General features: G+C 47.0%; 1 protein-coding gene across 1 annotated transcript; it reads left to right on the top strand.

Moving 5' to 3' along the window:
- The first annotated feature begins 5,184 nt into the window (after positions 1-5,184).
- Positions 5,185-10,284, top strand: SNU13 (small nuclear ribonucleoprotein 13). Its single transcript, XM_077830840.1, has 3 exons — positions 5,185-5,298; positions 7,920-8,040; positions 9,273-10,284. Exons 1-3 carry the CDS (start codon positions 5,296-5,298, stop codon positions 9,533-9,535), a joined length of 387 nt encoding a protein of 128 aa, XP_077686966.1. The 5' UTR covers positions 5,185-5,295; the 3' UTR covers positions 9,536-10,284.
- Positions 10,285-18,217: the final 7,933 nt, after the last annotated feature.

Raw genomic sequence — 18,217 nt, 5'->3', positions numbered from 1 at the left:
TACCGAGCACGTGCATCCTGGAGGTGAGGGCGGGGCCCAGGCGAGGGAGGCTGTTGATTCCTCTCGGGCTCCCTCTGTCGTTAAAGGGCCACACACCTCACCCTCCGCACCTTTCTTTCCATCCCCGGCCTGAGCCCGCCCCCTAGGGGAGCCACGGACCATGCAGCGCGCCTGATGCCTGCCTAGCGATGTGTGTATATTGATCTTTTAGCCAACACTCTCTCTCTTTTCTTTTTAAATAAATTTTAGTTTCGTTAACAAGAAAAAAAATGGCACCATGGGCAGCTGGGAGGGCCAAGAGGGGAGGAGAAGGAGAAGGGATCTGCTGGGAGAAGAAGAGAGTTCGTGGAGCAGCGCTGCATGGGGGAGTGGGGGGGGGGGTAGCCTTAGAGCAGAAACCCCGCTCTCGGGGGGGGAGTGAGAGGTGAGGAAGGGAAAGCTGACATAGGTCCCGAGGGGGGGCGGGGGGTAACATGGGGAAATGAGAACCCTGGGCAGAGAACCAGGTGGAAGGACCAGAAACAGTGAGGGAGAGATTGGCGAGGGAGGGACAGAAAAGATGAGAGAGCAGGGAAATGTGTGGGGAAAGACACAGGGGATTCCAAATGAGGAAGGAGAAATAATGTGCAGAAAGGAAAGAGAAAATTGAGGGATGACAAAATAAGCGAGGCCGAAGGAGAAAACCCAGAACCTTACATTTTATTAATTGCAACCTATGTTTTGGGTGGTTTCAGAGTAACAGCCGTGTTAGTCTGTCTTCGCAAAAAGAAAAGGAGTACTTGTGGCACCTTAGAGACTAACCAATTTATTTGAGCATGAGCTTTCGTGTGGGGTGACATAAAAGCCAAGCCAGCTTTTTCCTTCTTGTACTTGGAATGTGGAGGAGTGATCAGTCCTTGACAGAGGATACTGCTGCACATAAGCCCTATAGTTGATGGTTATTTGGTGACCTATGTGAAATAATTTTTGGCTCAGTCCAGTTCCTACTGGGATCAGCAACACAAAAGCCACAATTACAGCTGGTACTAATGTTCTTCCCAATACCAGCCCCTTGTCAGCCTCAGAGAAGTCAAAGACTAAATTAGCTATAGGGACTAAATCTCTTTTCTTACTCTAGAGATGGGCCCTTCAAGTCAGAATTCATCAGCTGTGTGTGTTTGAGATGCCTGAACTGCTGCAGCAGTGCAGTATCTGCATTGTAGAACACCTAAGAGATGGTAGTTTCCGGAACTATAATTACAGCAGCTTCTCCCAGGATAGATTCACTTAGAATGTAGAACGGTTAGCGCTTCCACCCAGTAGCATGCACCTTTACCTTACCCTTACAGCAGCATTCAGTGGGCACAGAGATGCCTTTAATCCATCCAGAACTGCAGAACAGATCCGGTGTTCATAGTCCCATGTTTCGCATCAGTAAGGATGTCTTGGGAATTCATAATCCAACACTAAGTGTGTATGTGTTTTGTTTGGAGTAGGGAAGGGAACAAGGATGAATGACATTATCAGGCACAATATTTGCTTATGTCTTTCCAAGTCCAGAAAATTATCATGATGGTTTTATTGCATTTGGAACTAGGAAGATTTTAAAAATGAGTTAAACATTTGCATCCCTTTCTGAATAGGAAAGATGGAACAAAGACTAAAAAAGAATGAAATATGGAAAGACAAAAGAGAACAAAGGTGGAGCTACAGCAAAAGGAATACAATTGTATGCCCCTGTATAATCCTGGAAATATAATGTGATCTCTATGTCTCAATTTTTTACATGTGGAAATCCAGGGTAATATAGATGAAAGTCAGTAAGTAAAGATCAAGATAGGCAATCAACGGATACAGAATTTAGGGCCTGGTTTTCCAAAGTGCAACAGCTCTTAGAGCCTTCAACTAGAATTGTGAATTATCAGCTGTTCTGAAAAGCAAGTCCTTAGAGTCTAGAGCAACAGAAATTAAAATGCTAATGACATATACTTTTCAGTCACATCTTGTTCATTCTGCATACCCTGCCTAGTAGGGAATTGTATCCTTCAGTATATTGTCAACAAAGCGTCCACCTCTTTCTTTGGGAGAGGATTCAGTCATCTGAAAGATTGCACTGTTAGAAAAATATGTTGATGCCCAGTTAAAATCTCACCCTGTTACTCCAAGCTGTACCCCAGGGGTCGGCAACCTTTCAGAAGTGGTTTGCCAAGTCTTCATTTATTCACTCTAATTTAAGGTTTCACGGGTCAGTAATACATTATAACGTTTTTAGAAGGTCTCTTTCTATAAGTCTATAATATATAATTAAACTATTGTTGTATGTAAAGTAAATAAGGTTTTTAAAATGTTTAAGAAGCTTCATTTAAAATTAAATTAAAATGCAGAGCCCCCCAGACCAGTGGCCAGGACCCGATTGGCGTGACTGCCACTGAAAATCAGCTCGCGTGCCCCCTCCTGTACCCTGAATAATTTCAGAGTAACAGCCATGTTAGTCTGTATTCGCAAAAAGAAAAGGAGTACTTGTGGCACCTTAGAGACTAACCAATTTATTTGAGCATAAGCTTTTGTGAGCAATAGCTCACTTCATCGGATGCATACTGTGGACAGTACAGAAGATCTTTTTATACACACAAACCATGAAAAAATGGGTGTTTACTACTACAAAAGGTTTTCTCTCCCCCCACCCCACTCTCCTGATGGTAATAGCTTATCTAAAGTGATCACTCTCCTTACAATGTGTATGATAATCAAGGTGGGCCATTTCCAGCACAAATCCAGGTTTTTTTCTCCCCCCCCTTTCCCCTCCCCCCCCCACAAACCCACTCTCCTGTTGGTAATAGCTTATCTAAAGTGATCACTCTCCTTAAAATGTGTATGATAATCAAGGTGGGCCATTTCCAGCACAAATCCAGGGTTTAACAAGAACGTCTTGGGGGGGGGGGTAGGAAAAAACAAGGGGAAATAGGTTACTTTGCATAAAGACTTAGCCACTCCCAGTCTCAATTCAAACCTAAGTTAATAGTATCCAATTTGCAAATGAATTCCAATTCAACAGTTTCTCGCTGGAGTCTGGTTCTGAAGTTTTTTTTGTTGTAATATTGCAACTTTCATGTCTGTAATTGCATGACCAGAGAGATTGAAGTGTTCTCCGACTGGTTTATGAATAATTCTTGACGTCTGATTTGTGTCCATTTATTCTTTTACGTAGAGACTGTCCAGTTTGACCAATGTACATGGCAGAAGGGCATTGCTGGCACATGATGGCATATATCACATTGGTGGATGTGCAGGTGAACGAGCCTATGATAGTGTGGCTGATGTTATTAGGCCCTGTGATGGTGTCCCCTGAATAGATATGTGGGCACAGTTGGCAACGGGCTTTGTTGCAAGGATAGGTTCCTGGGTTAGTGGTTCTGTTGTGTGGTGTGTGGTTGCTGGTGAGTATTTGCTTCAGGTTGGGGGGTTGTCTGTAAGCAAGGACTGGCCTGTCTCCCAAGATTTGTGAGAGTGTTGGGTCATCCTTCAGGATAGGTTGTAGATCCTTAATAATGCATTGGAGGGGTTTTAGTTGGGGGTTGAAGGTGACGGCCAGTGGCGTTCTGTTATTTTCTTTGTCAGGCCTGTCCTGTAGTAGGTGACTTCTGAGAACTCTTCTGGCTCTGTCAATCTGTTTCTTCACTTCCGCAGGTGGGTATTGTAGTTGTAAGAATGCTTGATAGAGATCTTGTAGGTGTTTGTCTCTGTCTGAGGGGTTGGAGCAAATGCGGTTGTATTGCAGAGCGTGGCTGTAGACAACGGATCGTGTGGTGTGGTCAGGGTGAAAGCTGGAGGCATGTAGATAGGAATAGCGGTCAGTAGGTTTCTAGTATAGGGTGGTGTTTATGTGACCATCGTTTATTAGCACTGAGGTGTCCAGGAAGTGGATCTCTTGTGTGGACTGGACCAGGCTGAGGTTGATGGTGGGATGGAAATTGTTGAAATCATGGTGGAATTCCTCAAGGGCTTCTTTTCCATGGATCCAGATGGTGAAGATGTCATCAATATAGCGCAAGTAGAGTAGGGGCATTAGGGGACAAGAGCAGAGGAAGCGTTGTTCTAAGTCAGCCATAAAAATGTTGGCATACTGTGGGGCCATGCGGGTACCCATAGCAGTGCCGCTGATTTGAAGGTATACATTGTCCATAAATGTAAAATAGTTATGGGTAAGGACAAAATCACAAAGTTCAGCCACCAGGTTAGCCGTGACATTATCGGGGATAGTGTTCTTGACGGCTTGTAGTCCATCTTTGTGTATAACATTCATAAACCAGTCGGAGAACACTTCAATCTCTCTGGTCACGCGATTACAGACATGAAAGTTGCAATATTACAACAGAAAAACTTCAGAACCAGACTCCAGCAAGAGACTGTTGAATTGGAATTCATTTGCAAAGTGGATACTATTAACTTAGGCTTGAATAGAGACTGGAAGTGGCTAAGTCATTATGCAGGGTAACCTATTTCCCCTTGTTTTTTCCTAACCCCCCCCCCCCCCACGTTCTTGTTAAACCCTGGATTTGTGCTGGAAATGGCCCACCTTGATTATCATACACATTGTAAGGAGAGTGATCACTTTAGATAAGCTATTACCAGCAGGAGAGTGGGGCGGGGGGAGAGAAAACCTTTTGTAGTGGTAAACACCCATTTTTTCATGGTTTGTGTGTATAAAAAGATCTTTTGTACTTTCCACATTATGCATCCGATGAAGTGAGCTGTAGCTCAGGAAAGCTCAGGCTCAAATAAATTGGTTAGTCGCTAAGGTGCCACAAGTCCTCCTTTTCTTTTCCTGAATAATTTATGTGCCTTGTATAGTGTGAGTAGGTTTATCTTTCTATTCAGAATGCATTTGAAATCAGAATTCAGCTCCGCCTCTAAGCTCCAGCATAACAATCTCTACGTGGAAATCCCAGACTGAGCAGGATACTGAATATTGTTTCCGCCAAAAATCCCTTTCAGCTGCAAGCAAAGCTGGTCTCTGGTTCCTGAATTGCTGCTTTTGTCTTGGGACCTGATCACGCGCAGGGGACGCAATGCACAACACAACCCACGTATATGCAGGAGCTTAGACCCGGCCGGTTTTTAAAAAGAGCAGCGCTGGCCCTTTAAGGTGAGAGTCTCTCCTGGCTCCCCGCCCCGGCCGGGCTCAGCTAAACCTCATTTCCGGGCGCGACGCACTTAGAGCCGTTTAGCTTTTTTTCCTCCGTGAAGCTTTCGGGCCGAGAGGATCGCTCCGCTCCGCTCCGCACAGGGAAGGGCTCGGTTGCCTACAGCGCAGCCATGGTGAGTGGCGCCCAGGCCGGGGTGGCCCATGTGGGCTGGTGGCAGAGCACGTGGGGGGAGGCGGGCGGAACGCTGGGACACTCCGCGTTCTGCGAGCAGCGTGCGCAGGGCGGGAGATCGGCGGCCGGGCTCCCGGGGGCCCTGCCTGGGCCGGGGCACGTGGAGCACGGGCGCCGCCATGTGGGCGGGGGAAGAGGCCGCCGGGGCGGGGGGCGTATATCTCAGCGCCCCTCCACGATTCCCGCTGCCGCGCACAGGGCAGCTGGCCGGTCCCAGCAACTGCGGCCGTGTCCTGTGGCTTTTGTGTGGGCAACTGCTCGCCCTCCTCTGAGCGCTGTGTCCCGATTCCCCCTGATCCCCTTTGCTGCCTACCTGCGCCTCCGCTGGGTGGGGTGGGAGCTTGCGAAGACCAGCAGGATGCTATGCTGCCTCCCCACCTCTCGGGGTGTGTGTGGGGGGGGGGTACGGGGCTGGGTGGGAGCACATGAAGGTTATGCTTCCCCCTCCCCTGCCTTGTACGAGACTAGTACGGGATGGGACCGCTTATTTCACAGCATGAGTCTACGTTTATTGACTGTAAATTGACCATAATAAGACGGGGTTATTTAAAGGGGTAACTTACAGCGAAAGTTCGTGTAGCAATAGCCATATTTAGTTCTTATAGTGCTTTTTATCTGTAGATTTCAAACCACTTTACAGAGGGGAAACTGAGAGAGAGGTGACAGACTTGCCAAAGCTCACCCAGCCCTCCCTTAGCACGTGACCCTGGTCTCCCAAGTTGCACTCCCTGTTCTGGTTTCAGAGTAACAGCGGAGTTAGTCTGTATTTGCAAAAAGAAAAGGAGGACTTGTGGCACCTTAGAGACTAACACATTTATTTGAGCATAAGCTTTCGTGAGCTACAGCTCACTTCATCGGATGCATTCAGTGGAAAGTGTAGAAGATCTTTTTATATACACACAAAGCATGAAAAAATACCTCCTCCCACTCCACTCTCCTGCTGGTAATAGCTTATCTAAAGTGATCACTCTCCTTACAATGTGTATGATAATCAAGTTGGGCCATTTCCAGCACAAATCCAGGTTTTCTCACCACCACCACCACCACCACCCCCCACACACACAAACCCACTCTCCTGCTGGTAATAGCTTATCTAAAGTGACCACGCTCCTTACAATGTGTATGATAATCAAGGTGGGCCATTTCCAGCACAAATCCAGGGTTTAACAAGAACGTCTTTGAGGGGGTTAGGAAAAAACAAGGGGAAATAGGTTACCTTGCATAATGACTTAGCCACTCCCAGTCTCTATTCAAGCCTAAGTTAATTGTATCCAATTTGCAAATGAATTCCAATTCAACAGTTTCTCGCTGGAGTCTGGATTTGAAGGTTTTTTTGTTGTATATAGCAACTTTCATGTCTGTAATCGCGTGACCAGAGAGATTGAAGTGTTCTCCGACTGGTTTATGAATGTTATAATTCTTGACATCTGATTTGCATCCATTTATTCTTTTATGTAGAGACTGTCCAGTTATGCTTATGCTCAAATAAATTGGTTAGTCTCTAAGGTGCCACAAGTCCTCCTTTTCTTACTCCGTGTTCTAGCCACTAGATCACACACTCTCCTTTAGGAGGTATCCTGTTGTGCCTTTCTTAGGCACAAGAACATTTCAAACTGGAGAAGCAGAGCTGTCTCTGTCTAGACAAACCTGTCATCTCCTTTCAGTTCCATAATCCCCTATCTGAATATTTACTATTTATCTGGCTACCTATGTAGTAGAGCTGACCCTGAGCAGAAGCATGTCCGTTACAGAAGGGCCTCAAAAATCCTGTCACTTGTTTGTGCAGATCTAGAACAGTTTAATTGTTAACATAAGGTTTTAGAAAAGCCTTAGTTAAAACAGAAAAGAATTCTAACTCTTCCCCTATTGATGCTGGCTGTTTGTTTTTCACTTATCATGGGCACAAACTAGCATGGTTGATTTTAATTCCTGCTTTTAATTCCTGTTTGTTATGCGCTAGCACAGAATTGTTCCAACACTTGCGGGGGGGGGGGGGGGCAGAAGGGAGAAGTGTTAAGTAGAAAATTTCCTTTTGAATTGTTCTCAGAACATTCCCTGCTTAATATTTAAAACATGCCTTTGCAAAATAAACCTGGTGCCTGACTCTCTTGACAGGATTATTCTTTTAAGTTCAGATCTAAAAATGTGCAATTGCTCTCCCTATGTTGGCAGATAAACATTTTATATTAACATCACACATGAAATTACAAAGGGCTCACTGTTGAACTACGTCTGGGCTGGAATTAGTATGGTATATGTGAAACAACAGCATGTAGAGGGGAACTTTGGTTTAGGACTGAGAACAAACCTGTGTGTGTATGTAACTTTGGGACGCCATGCAATCTTTAGTGTCCATGCAGAGCAGATGAGACCTCAGTGTTTCCTGTCTCATCTGCAGATACAGTTTGTGTAGGTCTTTCAGAAGAATCAGGGACTGAGTTGATCCTGGCAGGATGTGAACCTGTGGTTCTAGAGAGTTTGGATGTGTTTGACTCAGTACCTGCCTGTAAATGTTCCAAGTGAAGCTTTCCTCTGCTTCTTGTAATTCTTGCCTTTTTCTAGACTGAGGCAGACGTGAACCCCAAAGCTTACCCACTGGCTGATGCACAACTCACCAAAACCCTGCTGGACCTTGTACAACAGTCCTGCAACTACAAACAGCTACGCAAGGGTGCCAATGAAGGTGAGGTCTGTTTGTTATAAAACATGCTGTGTTGGCTGAAAGTAAAGAAAGTGTTTCATAGATTGAGGCCAGAAGGGATCACTGTGATCATCTAAGTCTGACCTCTGAGGCAAGAGAACTTCCCCCAGATAATTCCTAGAGTATCTAGTTTACCACACTAGATGTTACAGATGATGGTTGGCTTCCCCTGTCTACAACTGTGGGTTTAGGATGTTTGGTAATTCACCCTTCCAAATCCACATTGTTTTATACAGTTTCTGGCTTGTGAAAATGTTTGGGTCCGTCGTCCCCCCCCCCCCACAGAATATTCTAACAGGAACAAAACTGTGCAGCTCTCACCTGCCTCCCTGTTAACTGCATAAAATAGGGTTGTTGGTATAACAGTTCCTGTGTGTGTTTTGGGGAGGGGTATCAGGGGAGAGTGTTATGGAAGATGGCTGGTTGGTGGTGAGACTAATTTGTCAGGATTACATCCTTAATATTTGTCTGTAGTGCCCATTGATGTGCTGCATAAGAACGGATAGTGTTTAGGGCAGTGGTCCCAAACTGGGTGTGTGGAGGAATGTCCAGGGGAGTAGTGGGGCCCAGTCCAGCCCCCATGGGGGGAGAGGGCATCCAGCCCTAGCTCCCCTCCCGGATGTTGGCCGCAGCCCTGCTCCTTGCCACAGCTCGACCACCTGCCCCCAGCCCAGCTGTGACTGTACTCCTAGCCCAGGGGGCTGCAGACATATTCCATTACTGGTAAGGCAATGCGTCAGGAGAAAAGTTTGGACACTATTGGCTTTGGGGAAGGATCCAGACAAATAGGACTCCTATGTCCTAATTATAAAACGTAGAATGAAAACAGTTGTTGGATCAGTTTTATCTATACAATTGCTTACATCACCTTCCTTCACTCCCTCCCTGTCACACAATAGGTTTGATTCCTAGAATATGTTCCTTACAGCCTTGTCCAATCTGCATGTTTGTTTTTTTATGACACCAAATCTACCACTTTCCTCAGGAGATTTTTCACAAGCTCTTTGGGGCGGGACTGTCTCTGTTCTGGTTGTACAACACCCAGCTCAGTGGGGTCCTGGCCCTTGACTAGGGCTCCTAATAGCATTACCATGGCATCTACCAATAATAGATTCACTGTTACTAAATAGATTTCTGTGTTTCATAACATTCTCTTGTGTTAATATGCTCCACCGCAAGACCTCCACCTAATCCTCTTCCTTTTCTCTCTACAGCTACAAAAACACTGAACAGAGGAATAGCAGAATTCATTGTGATGGCTGCAGATGCTGAGCCCCTGGAGATCATCCTGCACCTCCCTCTCTTGTGCGAGGACAAGAACGTGCCCTATGTCTTTGTGCGCTCCAAGCAGGCCCTGGGCCGGGCATGTGGTGTCTCCCGGCCTGTCATTGCCTGCTCAATTACCATCAAGGAAGGGTCACAACTGAAGCCTCAGATTCAATCTGTCCAGCAAGCCATAGAGAGACTGTTGGTCTAAATCTGCCTAAAACCCAATAGCTGAAATCTAAAATTAAAAAAACAGTTGGGGAGGGAATTAATGATAGTTAGACAATACAATAGTTTGATACCAAACTCTTGTTTCAAAATGCCAGTTGTTTTCCAGTGGCTTGTTCCTATTATATATTTCCACTCTCCACTGTGAGTCAGTCTAGATTTTTCTCCTCCCTCTCTCCCTTGCTGGCTTTTCAGAAGACATTCTTGCTATATTAGTTCTCAAAACCCTGTTGCTCAACAGAGTGAGAGTAACTCCTCCTGTGTGATATGCAAAATAACGTATTGCCCCACTAGGGCATGATTAACCTATACTCTTTCTCCCCCAATAATGGATTAGCTTCCTTCATTTTGCCACACATTCTTCTGTGATAAGTTTGACTTGTAACAGACATGAATCATTTAATGTGTGTTGTAGATGGTATGGTCCAATGAGGAAAATTAAGGTGGATCTGCAGTGTAATGGTGTATGTTCAGCAATTGCTGCTTTAAGGGAGAGGCAAATTGCTGCTTTAAGGGAGAGGGGGAAAATAAAGACAGTGGGAGATATGTAATGTAGGATACAGGCCAAGATCAGGTCAGCAGACATGGTGAAACTGGACAAGCGGCCGCTATGAGAGGTGTAGAGGGAGGAGAAATCCTACTACAATGCTATGGGTGATAGTTCTAACCTTGCTTGTTCGTGTTTGTTTTTTTTTAACCGGTATTTTTTTTAAATAAATCCATTTACTCCCAGGTTTGTCAACTCATGTACATGACTTCTCTCAGCCTGTCTTGGATAGGAATGTGCTGCTAACTGCCTCTTACTAGTTAAAATGAATTGGAGACCACCCCAGGGCTAATGCTGTGCATTATAATACAGCATATTAGAGCTGCTCCCTATAATTTTGTTTAGTAGTGATGTCTGCCTGGAGCATTGCTGTGATCTACAAAAAGCTAGTTCTCAAGGGTGTTCTCCCTCCTCCTCCTCCTCCCTCCCCCCCCCAAAAAAAAAACCACCAAAAAACCCAACAACAACTAAACCAACCACACACACACGGGAAGAAAATAAGCTTGCTACTCCTGGTAGGAAGTAGCTTATCAAGGCCCACATGTTGTGCAAGGGAAATAAGGATAGCAAGGAACAGTGTAAGTATTCACATACTCTTCCCAAAGGTGTATTGTTACTGTCAGCAAAGGCCTAACTTTAGAACTGAACATGAAAACAGAAAGTATTATTCTTTTCACTTTAAAGGTGAAATGAGGCATGGCCTTTCCTCATTGGAATGCTGTTTTTTAGGTCTAAGCTAGTGTGGCCAATTTGCCTACCACCCACACCAGCACTTGCTTTTTTTTAAAAAAATTGTTAATCTTGCTTCTCTTTTGTCCAAGAGTTAAAATAGGTGCCACCCCTATGACACCATATTAACTGCAATCCTGGAGCTGGCATTACCACTGGTAGGGGAGTGGGGGAGCGTGCCATAAGTGGACATGAATAAATTTTCCATTGGCTGGGTTCTGCTAATCTAGATGCACTCTGGTTGTGTTAACTGTTAGGTGTAGCTGTACTGAATGGTAAGATCAGTTGGAGCAGCTAGGAAGGGCTCTTGCTGTGATACAGAGATGCACGTGTTTTTTGAGGGATAAGTATATGCTGTTTCAGCAGTGAGTTCTGGAGACTGTCAGAGGTATACCAGGCTGTCTTCTAGGCTATATAGATTTTTATACCATACTCATATCTCTTGGCACCTTCTAATAGTATATTAAGTAACATGACTACACTGTCATGTTCTCCTACCCTCTTCCCCACAAGGGGAAGCATAGGCAATGGAGTGTCTTTGGAAAGGTGTTTGTTGCCTTGTTTATAGTGAAGAAAGCAAGATCAAAGAAATGCTTTACACTTGGAAAAGAAAGTGGTGGCTTGTAACGGTTGCTGGGCAGTGTTGGTTCCACCGTCTCCAACAGCCTCTGGAACAAGTTCTGTCTACACCAGAGATTAGCTTTACTCGTACTGTTCGACAGTTCCACTGTGCAAGTGGAGCAAAGCTGTCAATCACACTTTGTCCTGAAACTTTAGATAGTCTCCTGGGTCTGGGCCCTTGAGTACTTTGAAGATAAAGACTAAGACCTTGATTCGATATTCTGTAGAGAGCAGAGGACAGGTGTGGTGTGCTCACAGTTGCATGTATTGCTGAAAGGTGCTGCAGGTATCATACCTAGGTATATCTCCTTGCTGTAGTCCAACTGAGAGGTGACAAAGGCATGAATACATAAGTTCAGGTCTTTGATGGTAGAAAGCATTAGTCATGGCCATTATGATGGGAGAGCCCAGTGTCAGCAAGGAATCCAAGAGTAGTCCTATAGAGTAGACTATGCTGACCAGGTTTGTTTTTGGCAGTGTAGGAACATTATCTCCTGCCATCAAGCATTCTCCCATCAACATTGCTGCATTTACACTGTTAGGCTGGCATAGTAATGTAGGTCAGGGGTGTGGATTTTCACAGCCTGACCACCTTAGCTATGTTGACCAGGCCTCAGAGAGCAAATGTCCTCTTGGATGATAACATCTCTGTAGATGTGGCAGTATTGATACCTACAGTTAATCAGGGAAGTGTTACTACACTACTGGAAAAAAACCCTTCTGTGACTGTAGGAAGTGTCTACACTACAATACACAGCTGTGATGCCATTCAGAGCAGTACATTATGGGCAGCTATCCCACAGAGCAGTGGTTCCCCAACCTTTTTGGTGGGAATAGTATATTGCTATTCCCAGAAGACGGTGGTGGGCACCAGATACCCGGCAGCCGAAATGCCGCCACCAAAAAGCAGCAGCGGGAAGAAGCATCGCTGCCAAGAAACGGCAACTCCTCTTGGCATTTCGGCGGGTGTCCAGTGGGCACCATGGCACCCGTGGACACCACAGAGCGTCTCTTCCCATTCTGGCACTGAGGCTCGTGGGGTGGGGGCGCAGGGCATCCTGGGTCCTGTCCCCATGCCCTATGAGGCATTATTTCGCATCCCAGCAATCCCTATTCTTCTGTCCACATTTGGTGCTATCTCTCAACTGTTTTTGTACTGCGTGCTCTGTCTTCCCTTTCGGTCTGCGGGAATGGATCCTGAACTGCTGAGGAATATGTGGATGAGTCTCGCCAGCACGTCGCAAATTGCAGTCGAGTTACTCCTTAGGCTACAAAGTGACAGTGAGGAGTCCGCTGATGTTGACATGCATAATGCATATGACACGAGATCGCTTGTGGCATTCACAAACATGCTCACCAGCATGGAACACTGCTTTTGGACTTGGGAAACAAGCACTGAGTGGTGGGATCACATCGTCATGCAAGTCTGGGATGACGAGCAGTGGCTGCAGAACTTTCGGATGAGAAAAGCCACTTTTATGGGACGGTGCTGAGCTCGCCCCCATCCCATAGCGCAAGGACACGAGATTGAGAGCTGCCCTGCTGGTGGAGAAGCACGTGGTGATTGCAATCTGGAAGCTGGCTACTCCAAACAGCTATCAATTGGTCACTAACCAGTTTGGCATGGGCAAATCTACAATTGGAATTGTGTTGATGCAAGTGTGCAGGGCCCTTAATTGCATCCTGCTCAGAAGAACCGTGACTCTGGGCAATGTGCGTGACATTGTAGATGGCTTTGCACAAATGGGTTTCCTTAAACTGCGATGGGGTAATGACATGCATATTCCAATTCTGGCACCAGACCACCTAGCCTCTGGGTACATAAATCGGAAGGGGTGTATTTCGATGGTTCTCCAGGTGCTTGTGGATCACTGTGGGCATTTCATGGACATTTAACGCAGACTGGTCTGGAAAGGTGCATGACGCACGCATCTTTTGGAACACATGCCTGTTTAGGAAGCTGCAAGCTGAGACTTTCTTCCTGGACCAGAAGATCACCATAAAGGAAGCTGAAATGGCCATTGTGATCCTTGGAGACCCCACCTCCCTTTAATGCCATTGCTCATGAAACCCTCCACAGGGAGCCTTGACAGCAGCAAAGAGCGGTTCAACAACAGGCTGAGTCGGTGCAGAATGACTGTGTGTGCTTTTGGCCATTTAAAGGCCTGCTAGCACTGTCTGTACGGGAAGCCGGACCTGGCTGATGACAACATCCCTATGGGTATAGCCACGTGCTATACCCTCCATAACATTTGTGAAGGGAAGAGTGAAAGCTTCACTTAGGCATGGATCACTGAGGTTCAATGCCTGGAGGCTGAATTTGAACAGCCAGAGACCAGGACTATTAGAGGGGCCTACTGTGGGGACATAAGGATTAGGGATGCCTTGAGAAGTAATTTGGTGCTGAAAGCCACCAGTAATGTTTGGGGCCCTGCATGAGAGTGAAGTGCAGTTGTTCCACTGCTAGTAGGCATCTGACTACGATGCACTGACTAGCAGTGCCTATTACTTTTCTGGGCTATGCTCTCTTTTACTTAATGCAATAAAGAACGTTTCCAAAACCAAAAAATCGATGTATTGAAAAGAAACAACTGCTGGAGAGAAACACATAGCATGACCTATCTGTGCTGTGGGGGAGGAGGGAACAGGACTGTAAGATTTGCATGTCCTGTTTTCATATTCAGCCTTTCTCCCTGGAGTACTGTGCAATGAGTGCTGCACTTCAGGCTGGCTAAAATGCATGTGATGGGGGTTGAGTGAAGGGGTCATAGTTGCAGGGCTGGGTAGTGAGGGTGTTGGAGGCACCTGCTGGCGATAAACTGGATGTTGGGAAAAGTGGGTTGGCTGTGACATGGGGGTGCAAGGGAAAGAGGTGTGAATCTGCTCCCTATGCAGTGCTATGAGTGCCTGCATTGAGTCTGCTTAGCGCTCCATAATGCTTAGGAGCCACGCTGTGGTTTGTTGCTGGCGATCCACATTCTCCAGGCAGACCCTCCTTTTGGTCTCAGTAAGGGACTGCTGCATGACTTCATGCAGAAGGTCCTCCTTGCTTCTTCACGGCCACTTCCTGAGTTTGTGCAGCCTTTTGGCCATTGATAACAAGGATGGCTGGGATCTCAAGGGTGCATCTATAAAGCCAAAATTCAACATTTAACAGAGGCAGCATTGTTAACACTAGCCAGAGCAATGATTCTGATGAACTTAAAGACAAGCCCAGTGCACACAATAGTACAAACTGCCTGTCCCAAGATGAGCGCACACAACCCACAAGAGCCCCAAAATGGTGAGTAACCAGAGGGGCAGGGGGGGACTGATTGTTCTGAGGCCATACTGTCCTCTGGGGTCCTATGCCTTGGGGAGAGCCAAAAGTTACAGGGGGCCCCTATACTCAACACTTGTCCCCAAAGTTTCCACAGGATGGGTTCATCCTGGAAGATATCTTGCTGCTGAGGGTGACCTGGGAAGCAAGGGAGGGTCTTCTGCAACAATGCAGCTTCCACTCTGGCCCTTATGCCTGTGTGCAGCAATAGTCCCCCCTGCCCCCTCATTGCGAAGTGGTGCGGACATGTTAGCCTGACTGGGACAAGGAGCACAGTAGCTCTGCCAAGGAACCTGCGCAGGCGGATTGCCTAGCTTCTGCATGAGACCTTTGATGAGATCACTGAGGCCGATTATCACAATGTGAGAGAGAGCACATCAACGCCCTATTCCGCATCAAGGCATGCATGCAGCCCTAACCCTTCTTTCTGCAACCCTCCTCGCCCCAACAACTCCCTTCTCAAAATAAAAGCCGCTTACTAGGCACCTCTGCTGTTTGTTCTTCCCCAAGCACCCTCTGCTGTGACTGGCTACCTTCCTCCTTGCTTGAAAATAGCTCCTGCCTCCATGCATCTAGGGATTTCGGGCCATCCGCTGTCTCTGGGGCCCCCCTCCTCCTCAGCACCCTCGCTCCCGCTTTCCTCTTCCTGCCTTGTTGCACTCTGGGCTGCCATGGCCTCTCAAGTGTCCATGGTGCTGTTTAGAGTGGAGGTGGGGTCACCCCCAAGTATCTCATCCAGCTCTTTGTAGAACCAGCAGGTCATGGGGGCAGCACTGGAGCAGCGGTTTGTGGTAGGCGTTCTGTAGCTCCTTCACTTTAACTCTGCACTGGATCCTGCTCATGGCTCTTGATATCTGCCTGTAGGTATCGTAATTCCTAAGGCTGGAGCGTAGTTGGGAATGGACAGCTTCTCACCCAAAACACTGATGAGATCCAGCACCTCGCCATTGCTCCATACTGGGGATCACTTGGCGCATGGAGGCATGGTCACAGGGAAAGATGCACTGAGAGCACTCCACGCCTTGCTGGGCAAACAGGAAGGGGACTTTCAAAATTCCCAGAGAATTTAAAGGGCGATCTGACAATTGGTCACCTGAGGGCAGGGTGGTAGACTTCAAAGTGATGACCAGAGTGGCTAGAACAGGTATTGTGGGACATTTCTTGGAGGCCGATCAGAGCACATTAATAGACCAGGGCATCCACACTGGCACTGTGGCACTCCAGCTCGGGTGCAGAAAGCTCTATACTTCTCGTGAAGGTGGATTACCAGGGGCACTCCAGCCATGGAGTCTGGGCACTCTACCTTGCCTGGCCAGTGAGGACACCTCAGGAGTTAGGGCACCCAGGGCTGATTTAATGTTCTCCAACTTGCAAGTGTAGACAAGGCCACCGTCTCTGAAAACTGCCAAGAGTAGGGCTCAAATTTACACTGGGCATAGTCAGATTCACTGACCACAGCATGTCACCTTGAGTCACCCAGTTACTGTGGCAAGAGATGGCATACAAGCCCTACAGCTGTTAGCAAAGCCCTACTCTAGCTGCATGCATGTTTCATTTGCTTTGGCTCAAGCTGATGATGCACCACCCTGGAATTGTAAGCTTGCCATAGGTGAGATTGATCTCAGCTGTTTGGGATTTGCCTGAGCCCCAGCTGTACACAAGAACACATTAAAAGCCATTTGTAAATGGCTGATTTTTAGGGATACTGGATCTGAGGCTCAAATGATCCCAAATTTGGACTACTAACCCTATCCCACACTACTACAAGGCAATTGTGTTACCAGGGGGATTTTAGAGCCCTTTGAATAGTTCTCTTTTAAACAGTAAACCTCTCAACCTTAACTACAGTAGAACTGTCATTTCCTTATAAGGGAGTTTATCTCAACTATGATAGCTGAACATATTCAAAACCACAACTACGTAAAGGACCTAGACAATTCACAACACGCCAAGACAATTGTCTCCTTTAACACACTGCACAAGAGCACCAGGAATAAAGGATTCTTGAGTGAAGGGAGAGTTTGCTAGTTAACAATGCAAGCAGAGGCAATTAAACTAACCCAATTTTCACTGCCTATTTGCTAAATTCTTACACAAGAAAAGGGTCTGTTAAAAAACAGGACTGAGGAAAGGCTAAAAGTGAAATAGCCCATGAAGTCCACTTGAGTGCTATGATGTTACTTACCTAATCAGCACCTACAAACTAGAACAGGGGGGGCCAACCTGTGGCTCCAGAGCCACACGCGGCTCCTCAGAAGTTAATATGCGGCTCCTTGTCTAGGCGCCAACTCCGGGGCTGGAGCTACAGGTGCCCACTTTCCAATGTGCCGGGGAATACTCACTGCTCAACCCCTGGCTCTGCCACAGGCCCTGCATGGGCCACTAGGAACTGGGGGGGAGGAAGGGGCAGTGCCTGCAGGGAAGAGTCACGCTGAGCCACTTGTGCGCCTCCCCCTAGGAGGCGGACCGGCTGCTGGCCGTTTCCGGGGCACAGCGCGGTCTGCGGGGCACGCCGGCTGCGTCACTGAGCCACCGGAGACAAGTCTGTGCCTGTGCCCCAACCCTGAGCCCACCCCCCCAACCTGGAGCTCTTCCTACACCCCAAAGCCCCCACCCCTGAGCCCCCCAAACCCAGAGTCCCTCCTGTACCCCAAACCCCTCATCCCCAGCCCAGAGCCTTGATACTCTCCTGCACACCAAGCCCCAGCCCTGAGCCCCCCACCAAATCCAGAGCTCCTCCTGTACCCCAAACCCCTCAGCCCCAGCCCAGAGCCCTGACCCCCTCCTGCACCCCAACCCCAGCCCAGAGCCCCCTCCCACACCCTGAACCCCTCATTCCCAGCCCCACCCTGCAACCCTCACTCCCACACCCCAAACCTCTGCCCCAGCCCTGAGCCCCTCCCACACCCCTCATCCCCAGCTCCGTTGGGTCAGGGGCACCAACAATTTTCTTCAACTGGGTCCCCAGAAAAAAAGTTTGAAAACCACTAGCCTAATGGGATGATGTCATCCCTCTTCTCTCCTCAAAGAGAATACACGACCTGATATTTAGTGTTTAAGAAGAAACTAGTTATCCTTAGCCTTTTTTTCCTTTGGCAATTTAGCTTTCAAAAGAGAAAAGATTTTTTTTTTTTTTAACAACTGCTATTACTCAGCACTAAATAGCTTTCTGCCTATGCCATTATCAGTATATGCTGACAACTTTGATTATGCTTAAGGCAGAATAGAATCCAGCTCGTCTTGCATAATGATTTTGGTTCTGATAAGTTTAATGGGTTAATCAGTACAGTAAGATGCCACTTTTATAGTTCTTGGAAGTCTGATAGCAATATAGCACTATTTCATCCGCCACCATACATTATTCCACTTCCTTATTTAAAATGAGCAAGTTTCGTTGTACATGACAACATCTCTTTTATGCCATTCCTGCTGTTCCAAAGAAGTAAGGG

Source organism: Eretmochelys imbricata, chromosome 1 (assembly GCF_965152235.1).
Source record: "Eretmochelys imbricata isolate rEreImb1 chromosome 1, rEreImb1.hap1, whole genome shotgun sequence".
NCBI lineage: Eukaryota > Metazoa > Chordata > Testudines > Cheloniidae > Eretmochelys > Eretmochelys imbricata.
This window is presented reverse-complemented; position numbering and strand designations above follow the sequence as displayed.

Coding starts and splice junctions, on each gene's coding strand:
- SNU13 (XM_077830840.1), top strand. Junction 8,041..9,272: donor ACGCAAGGGTGCCAATGAAG/GTGAGGTCTGTT, acceptor TTCTCTCTACAG/CTACAAAAACACTGAACAGA.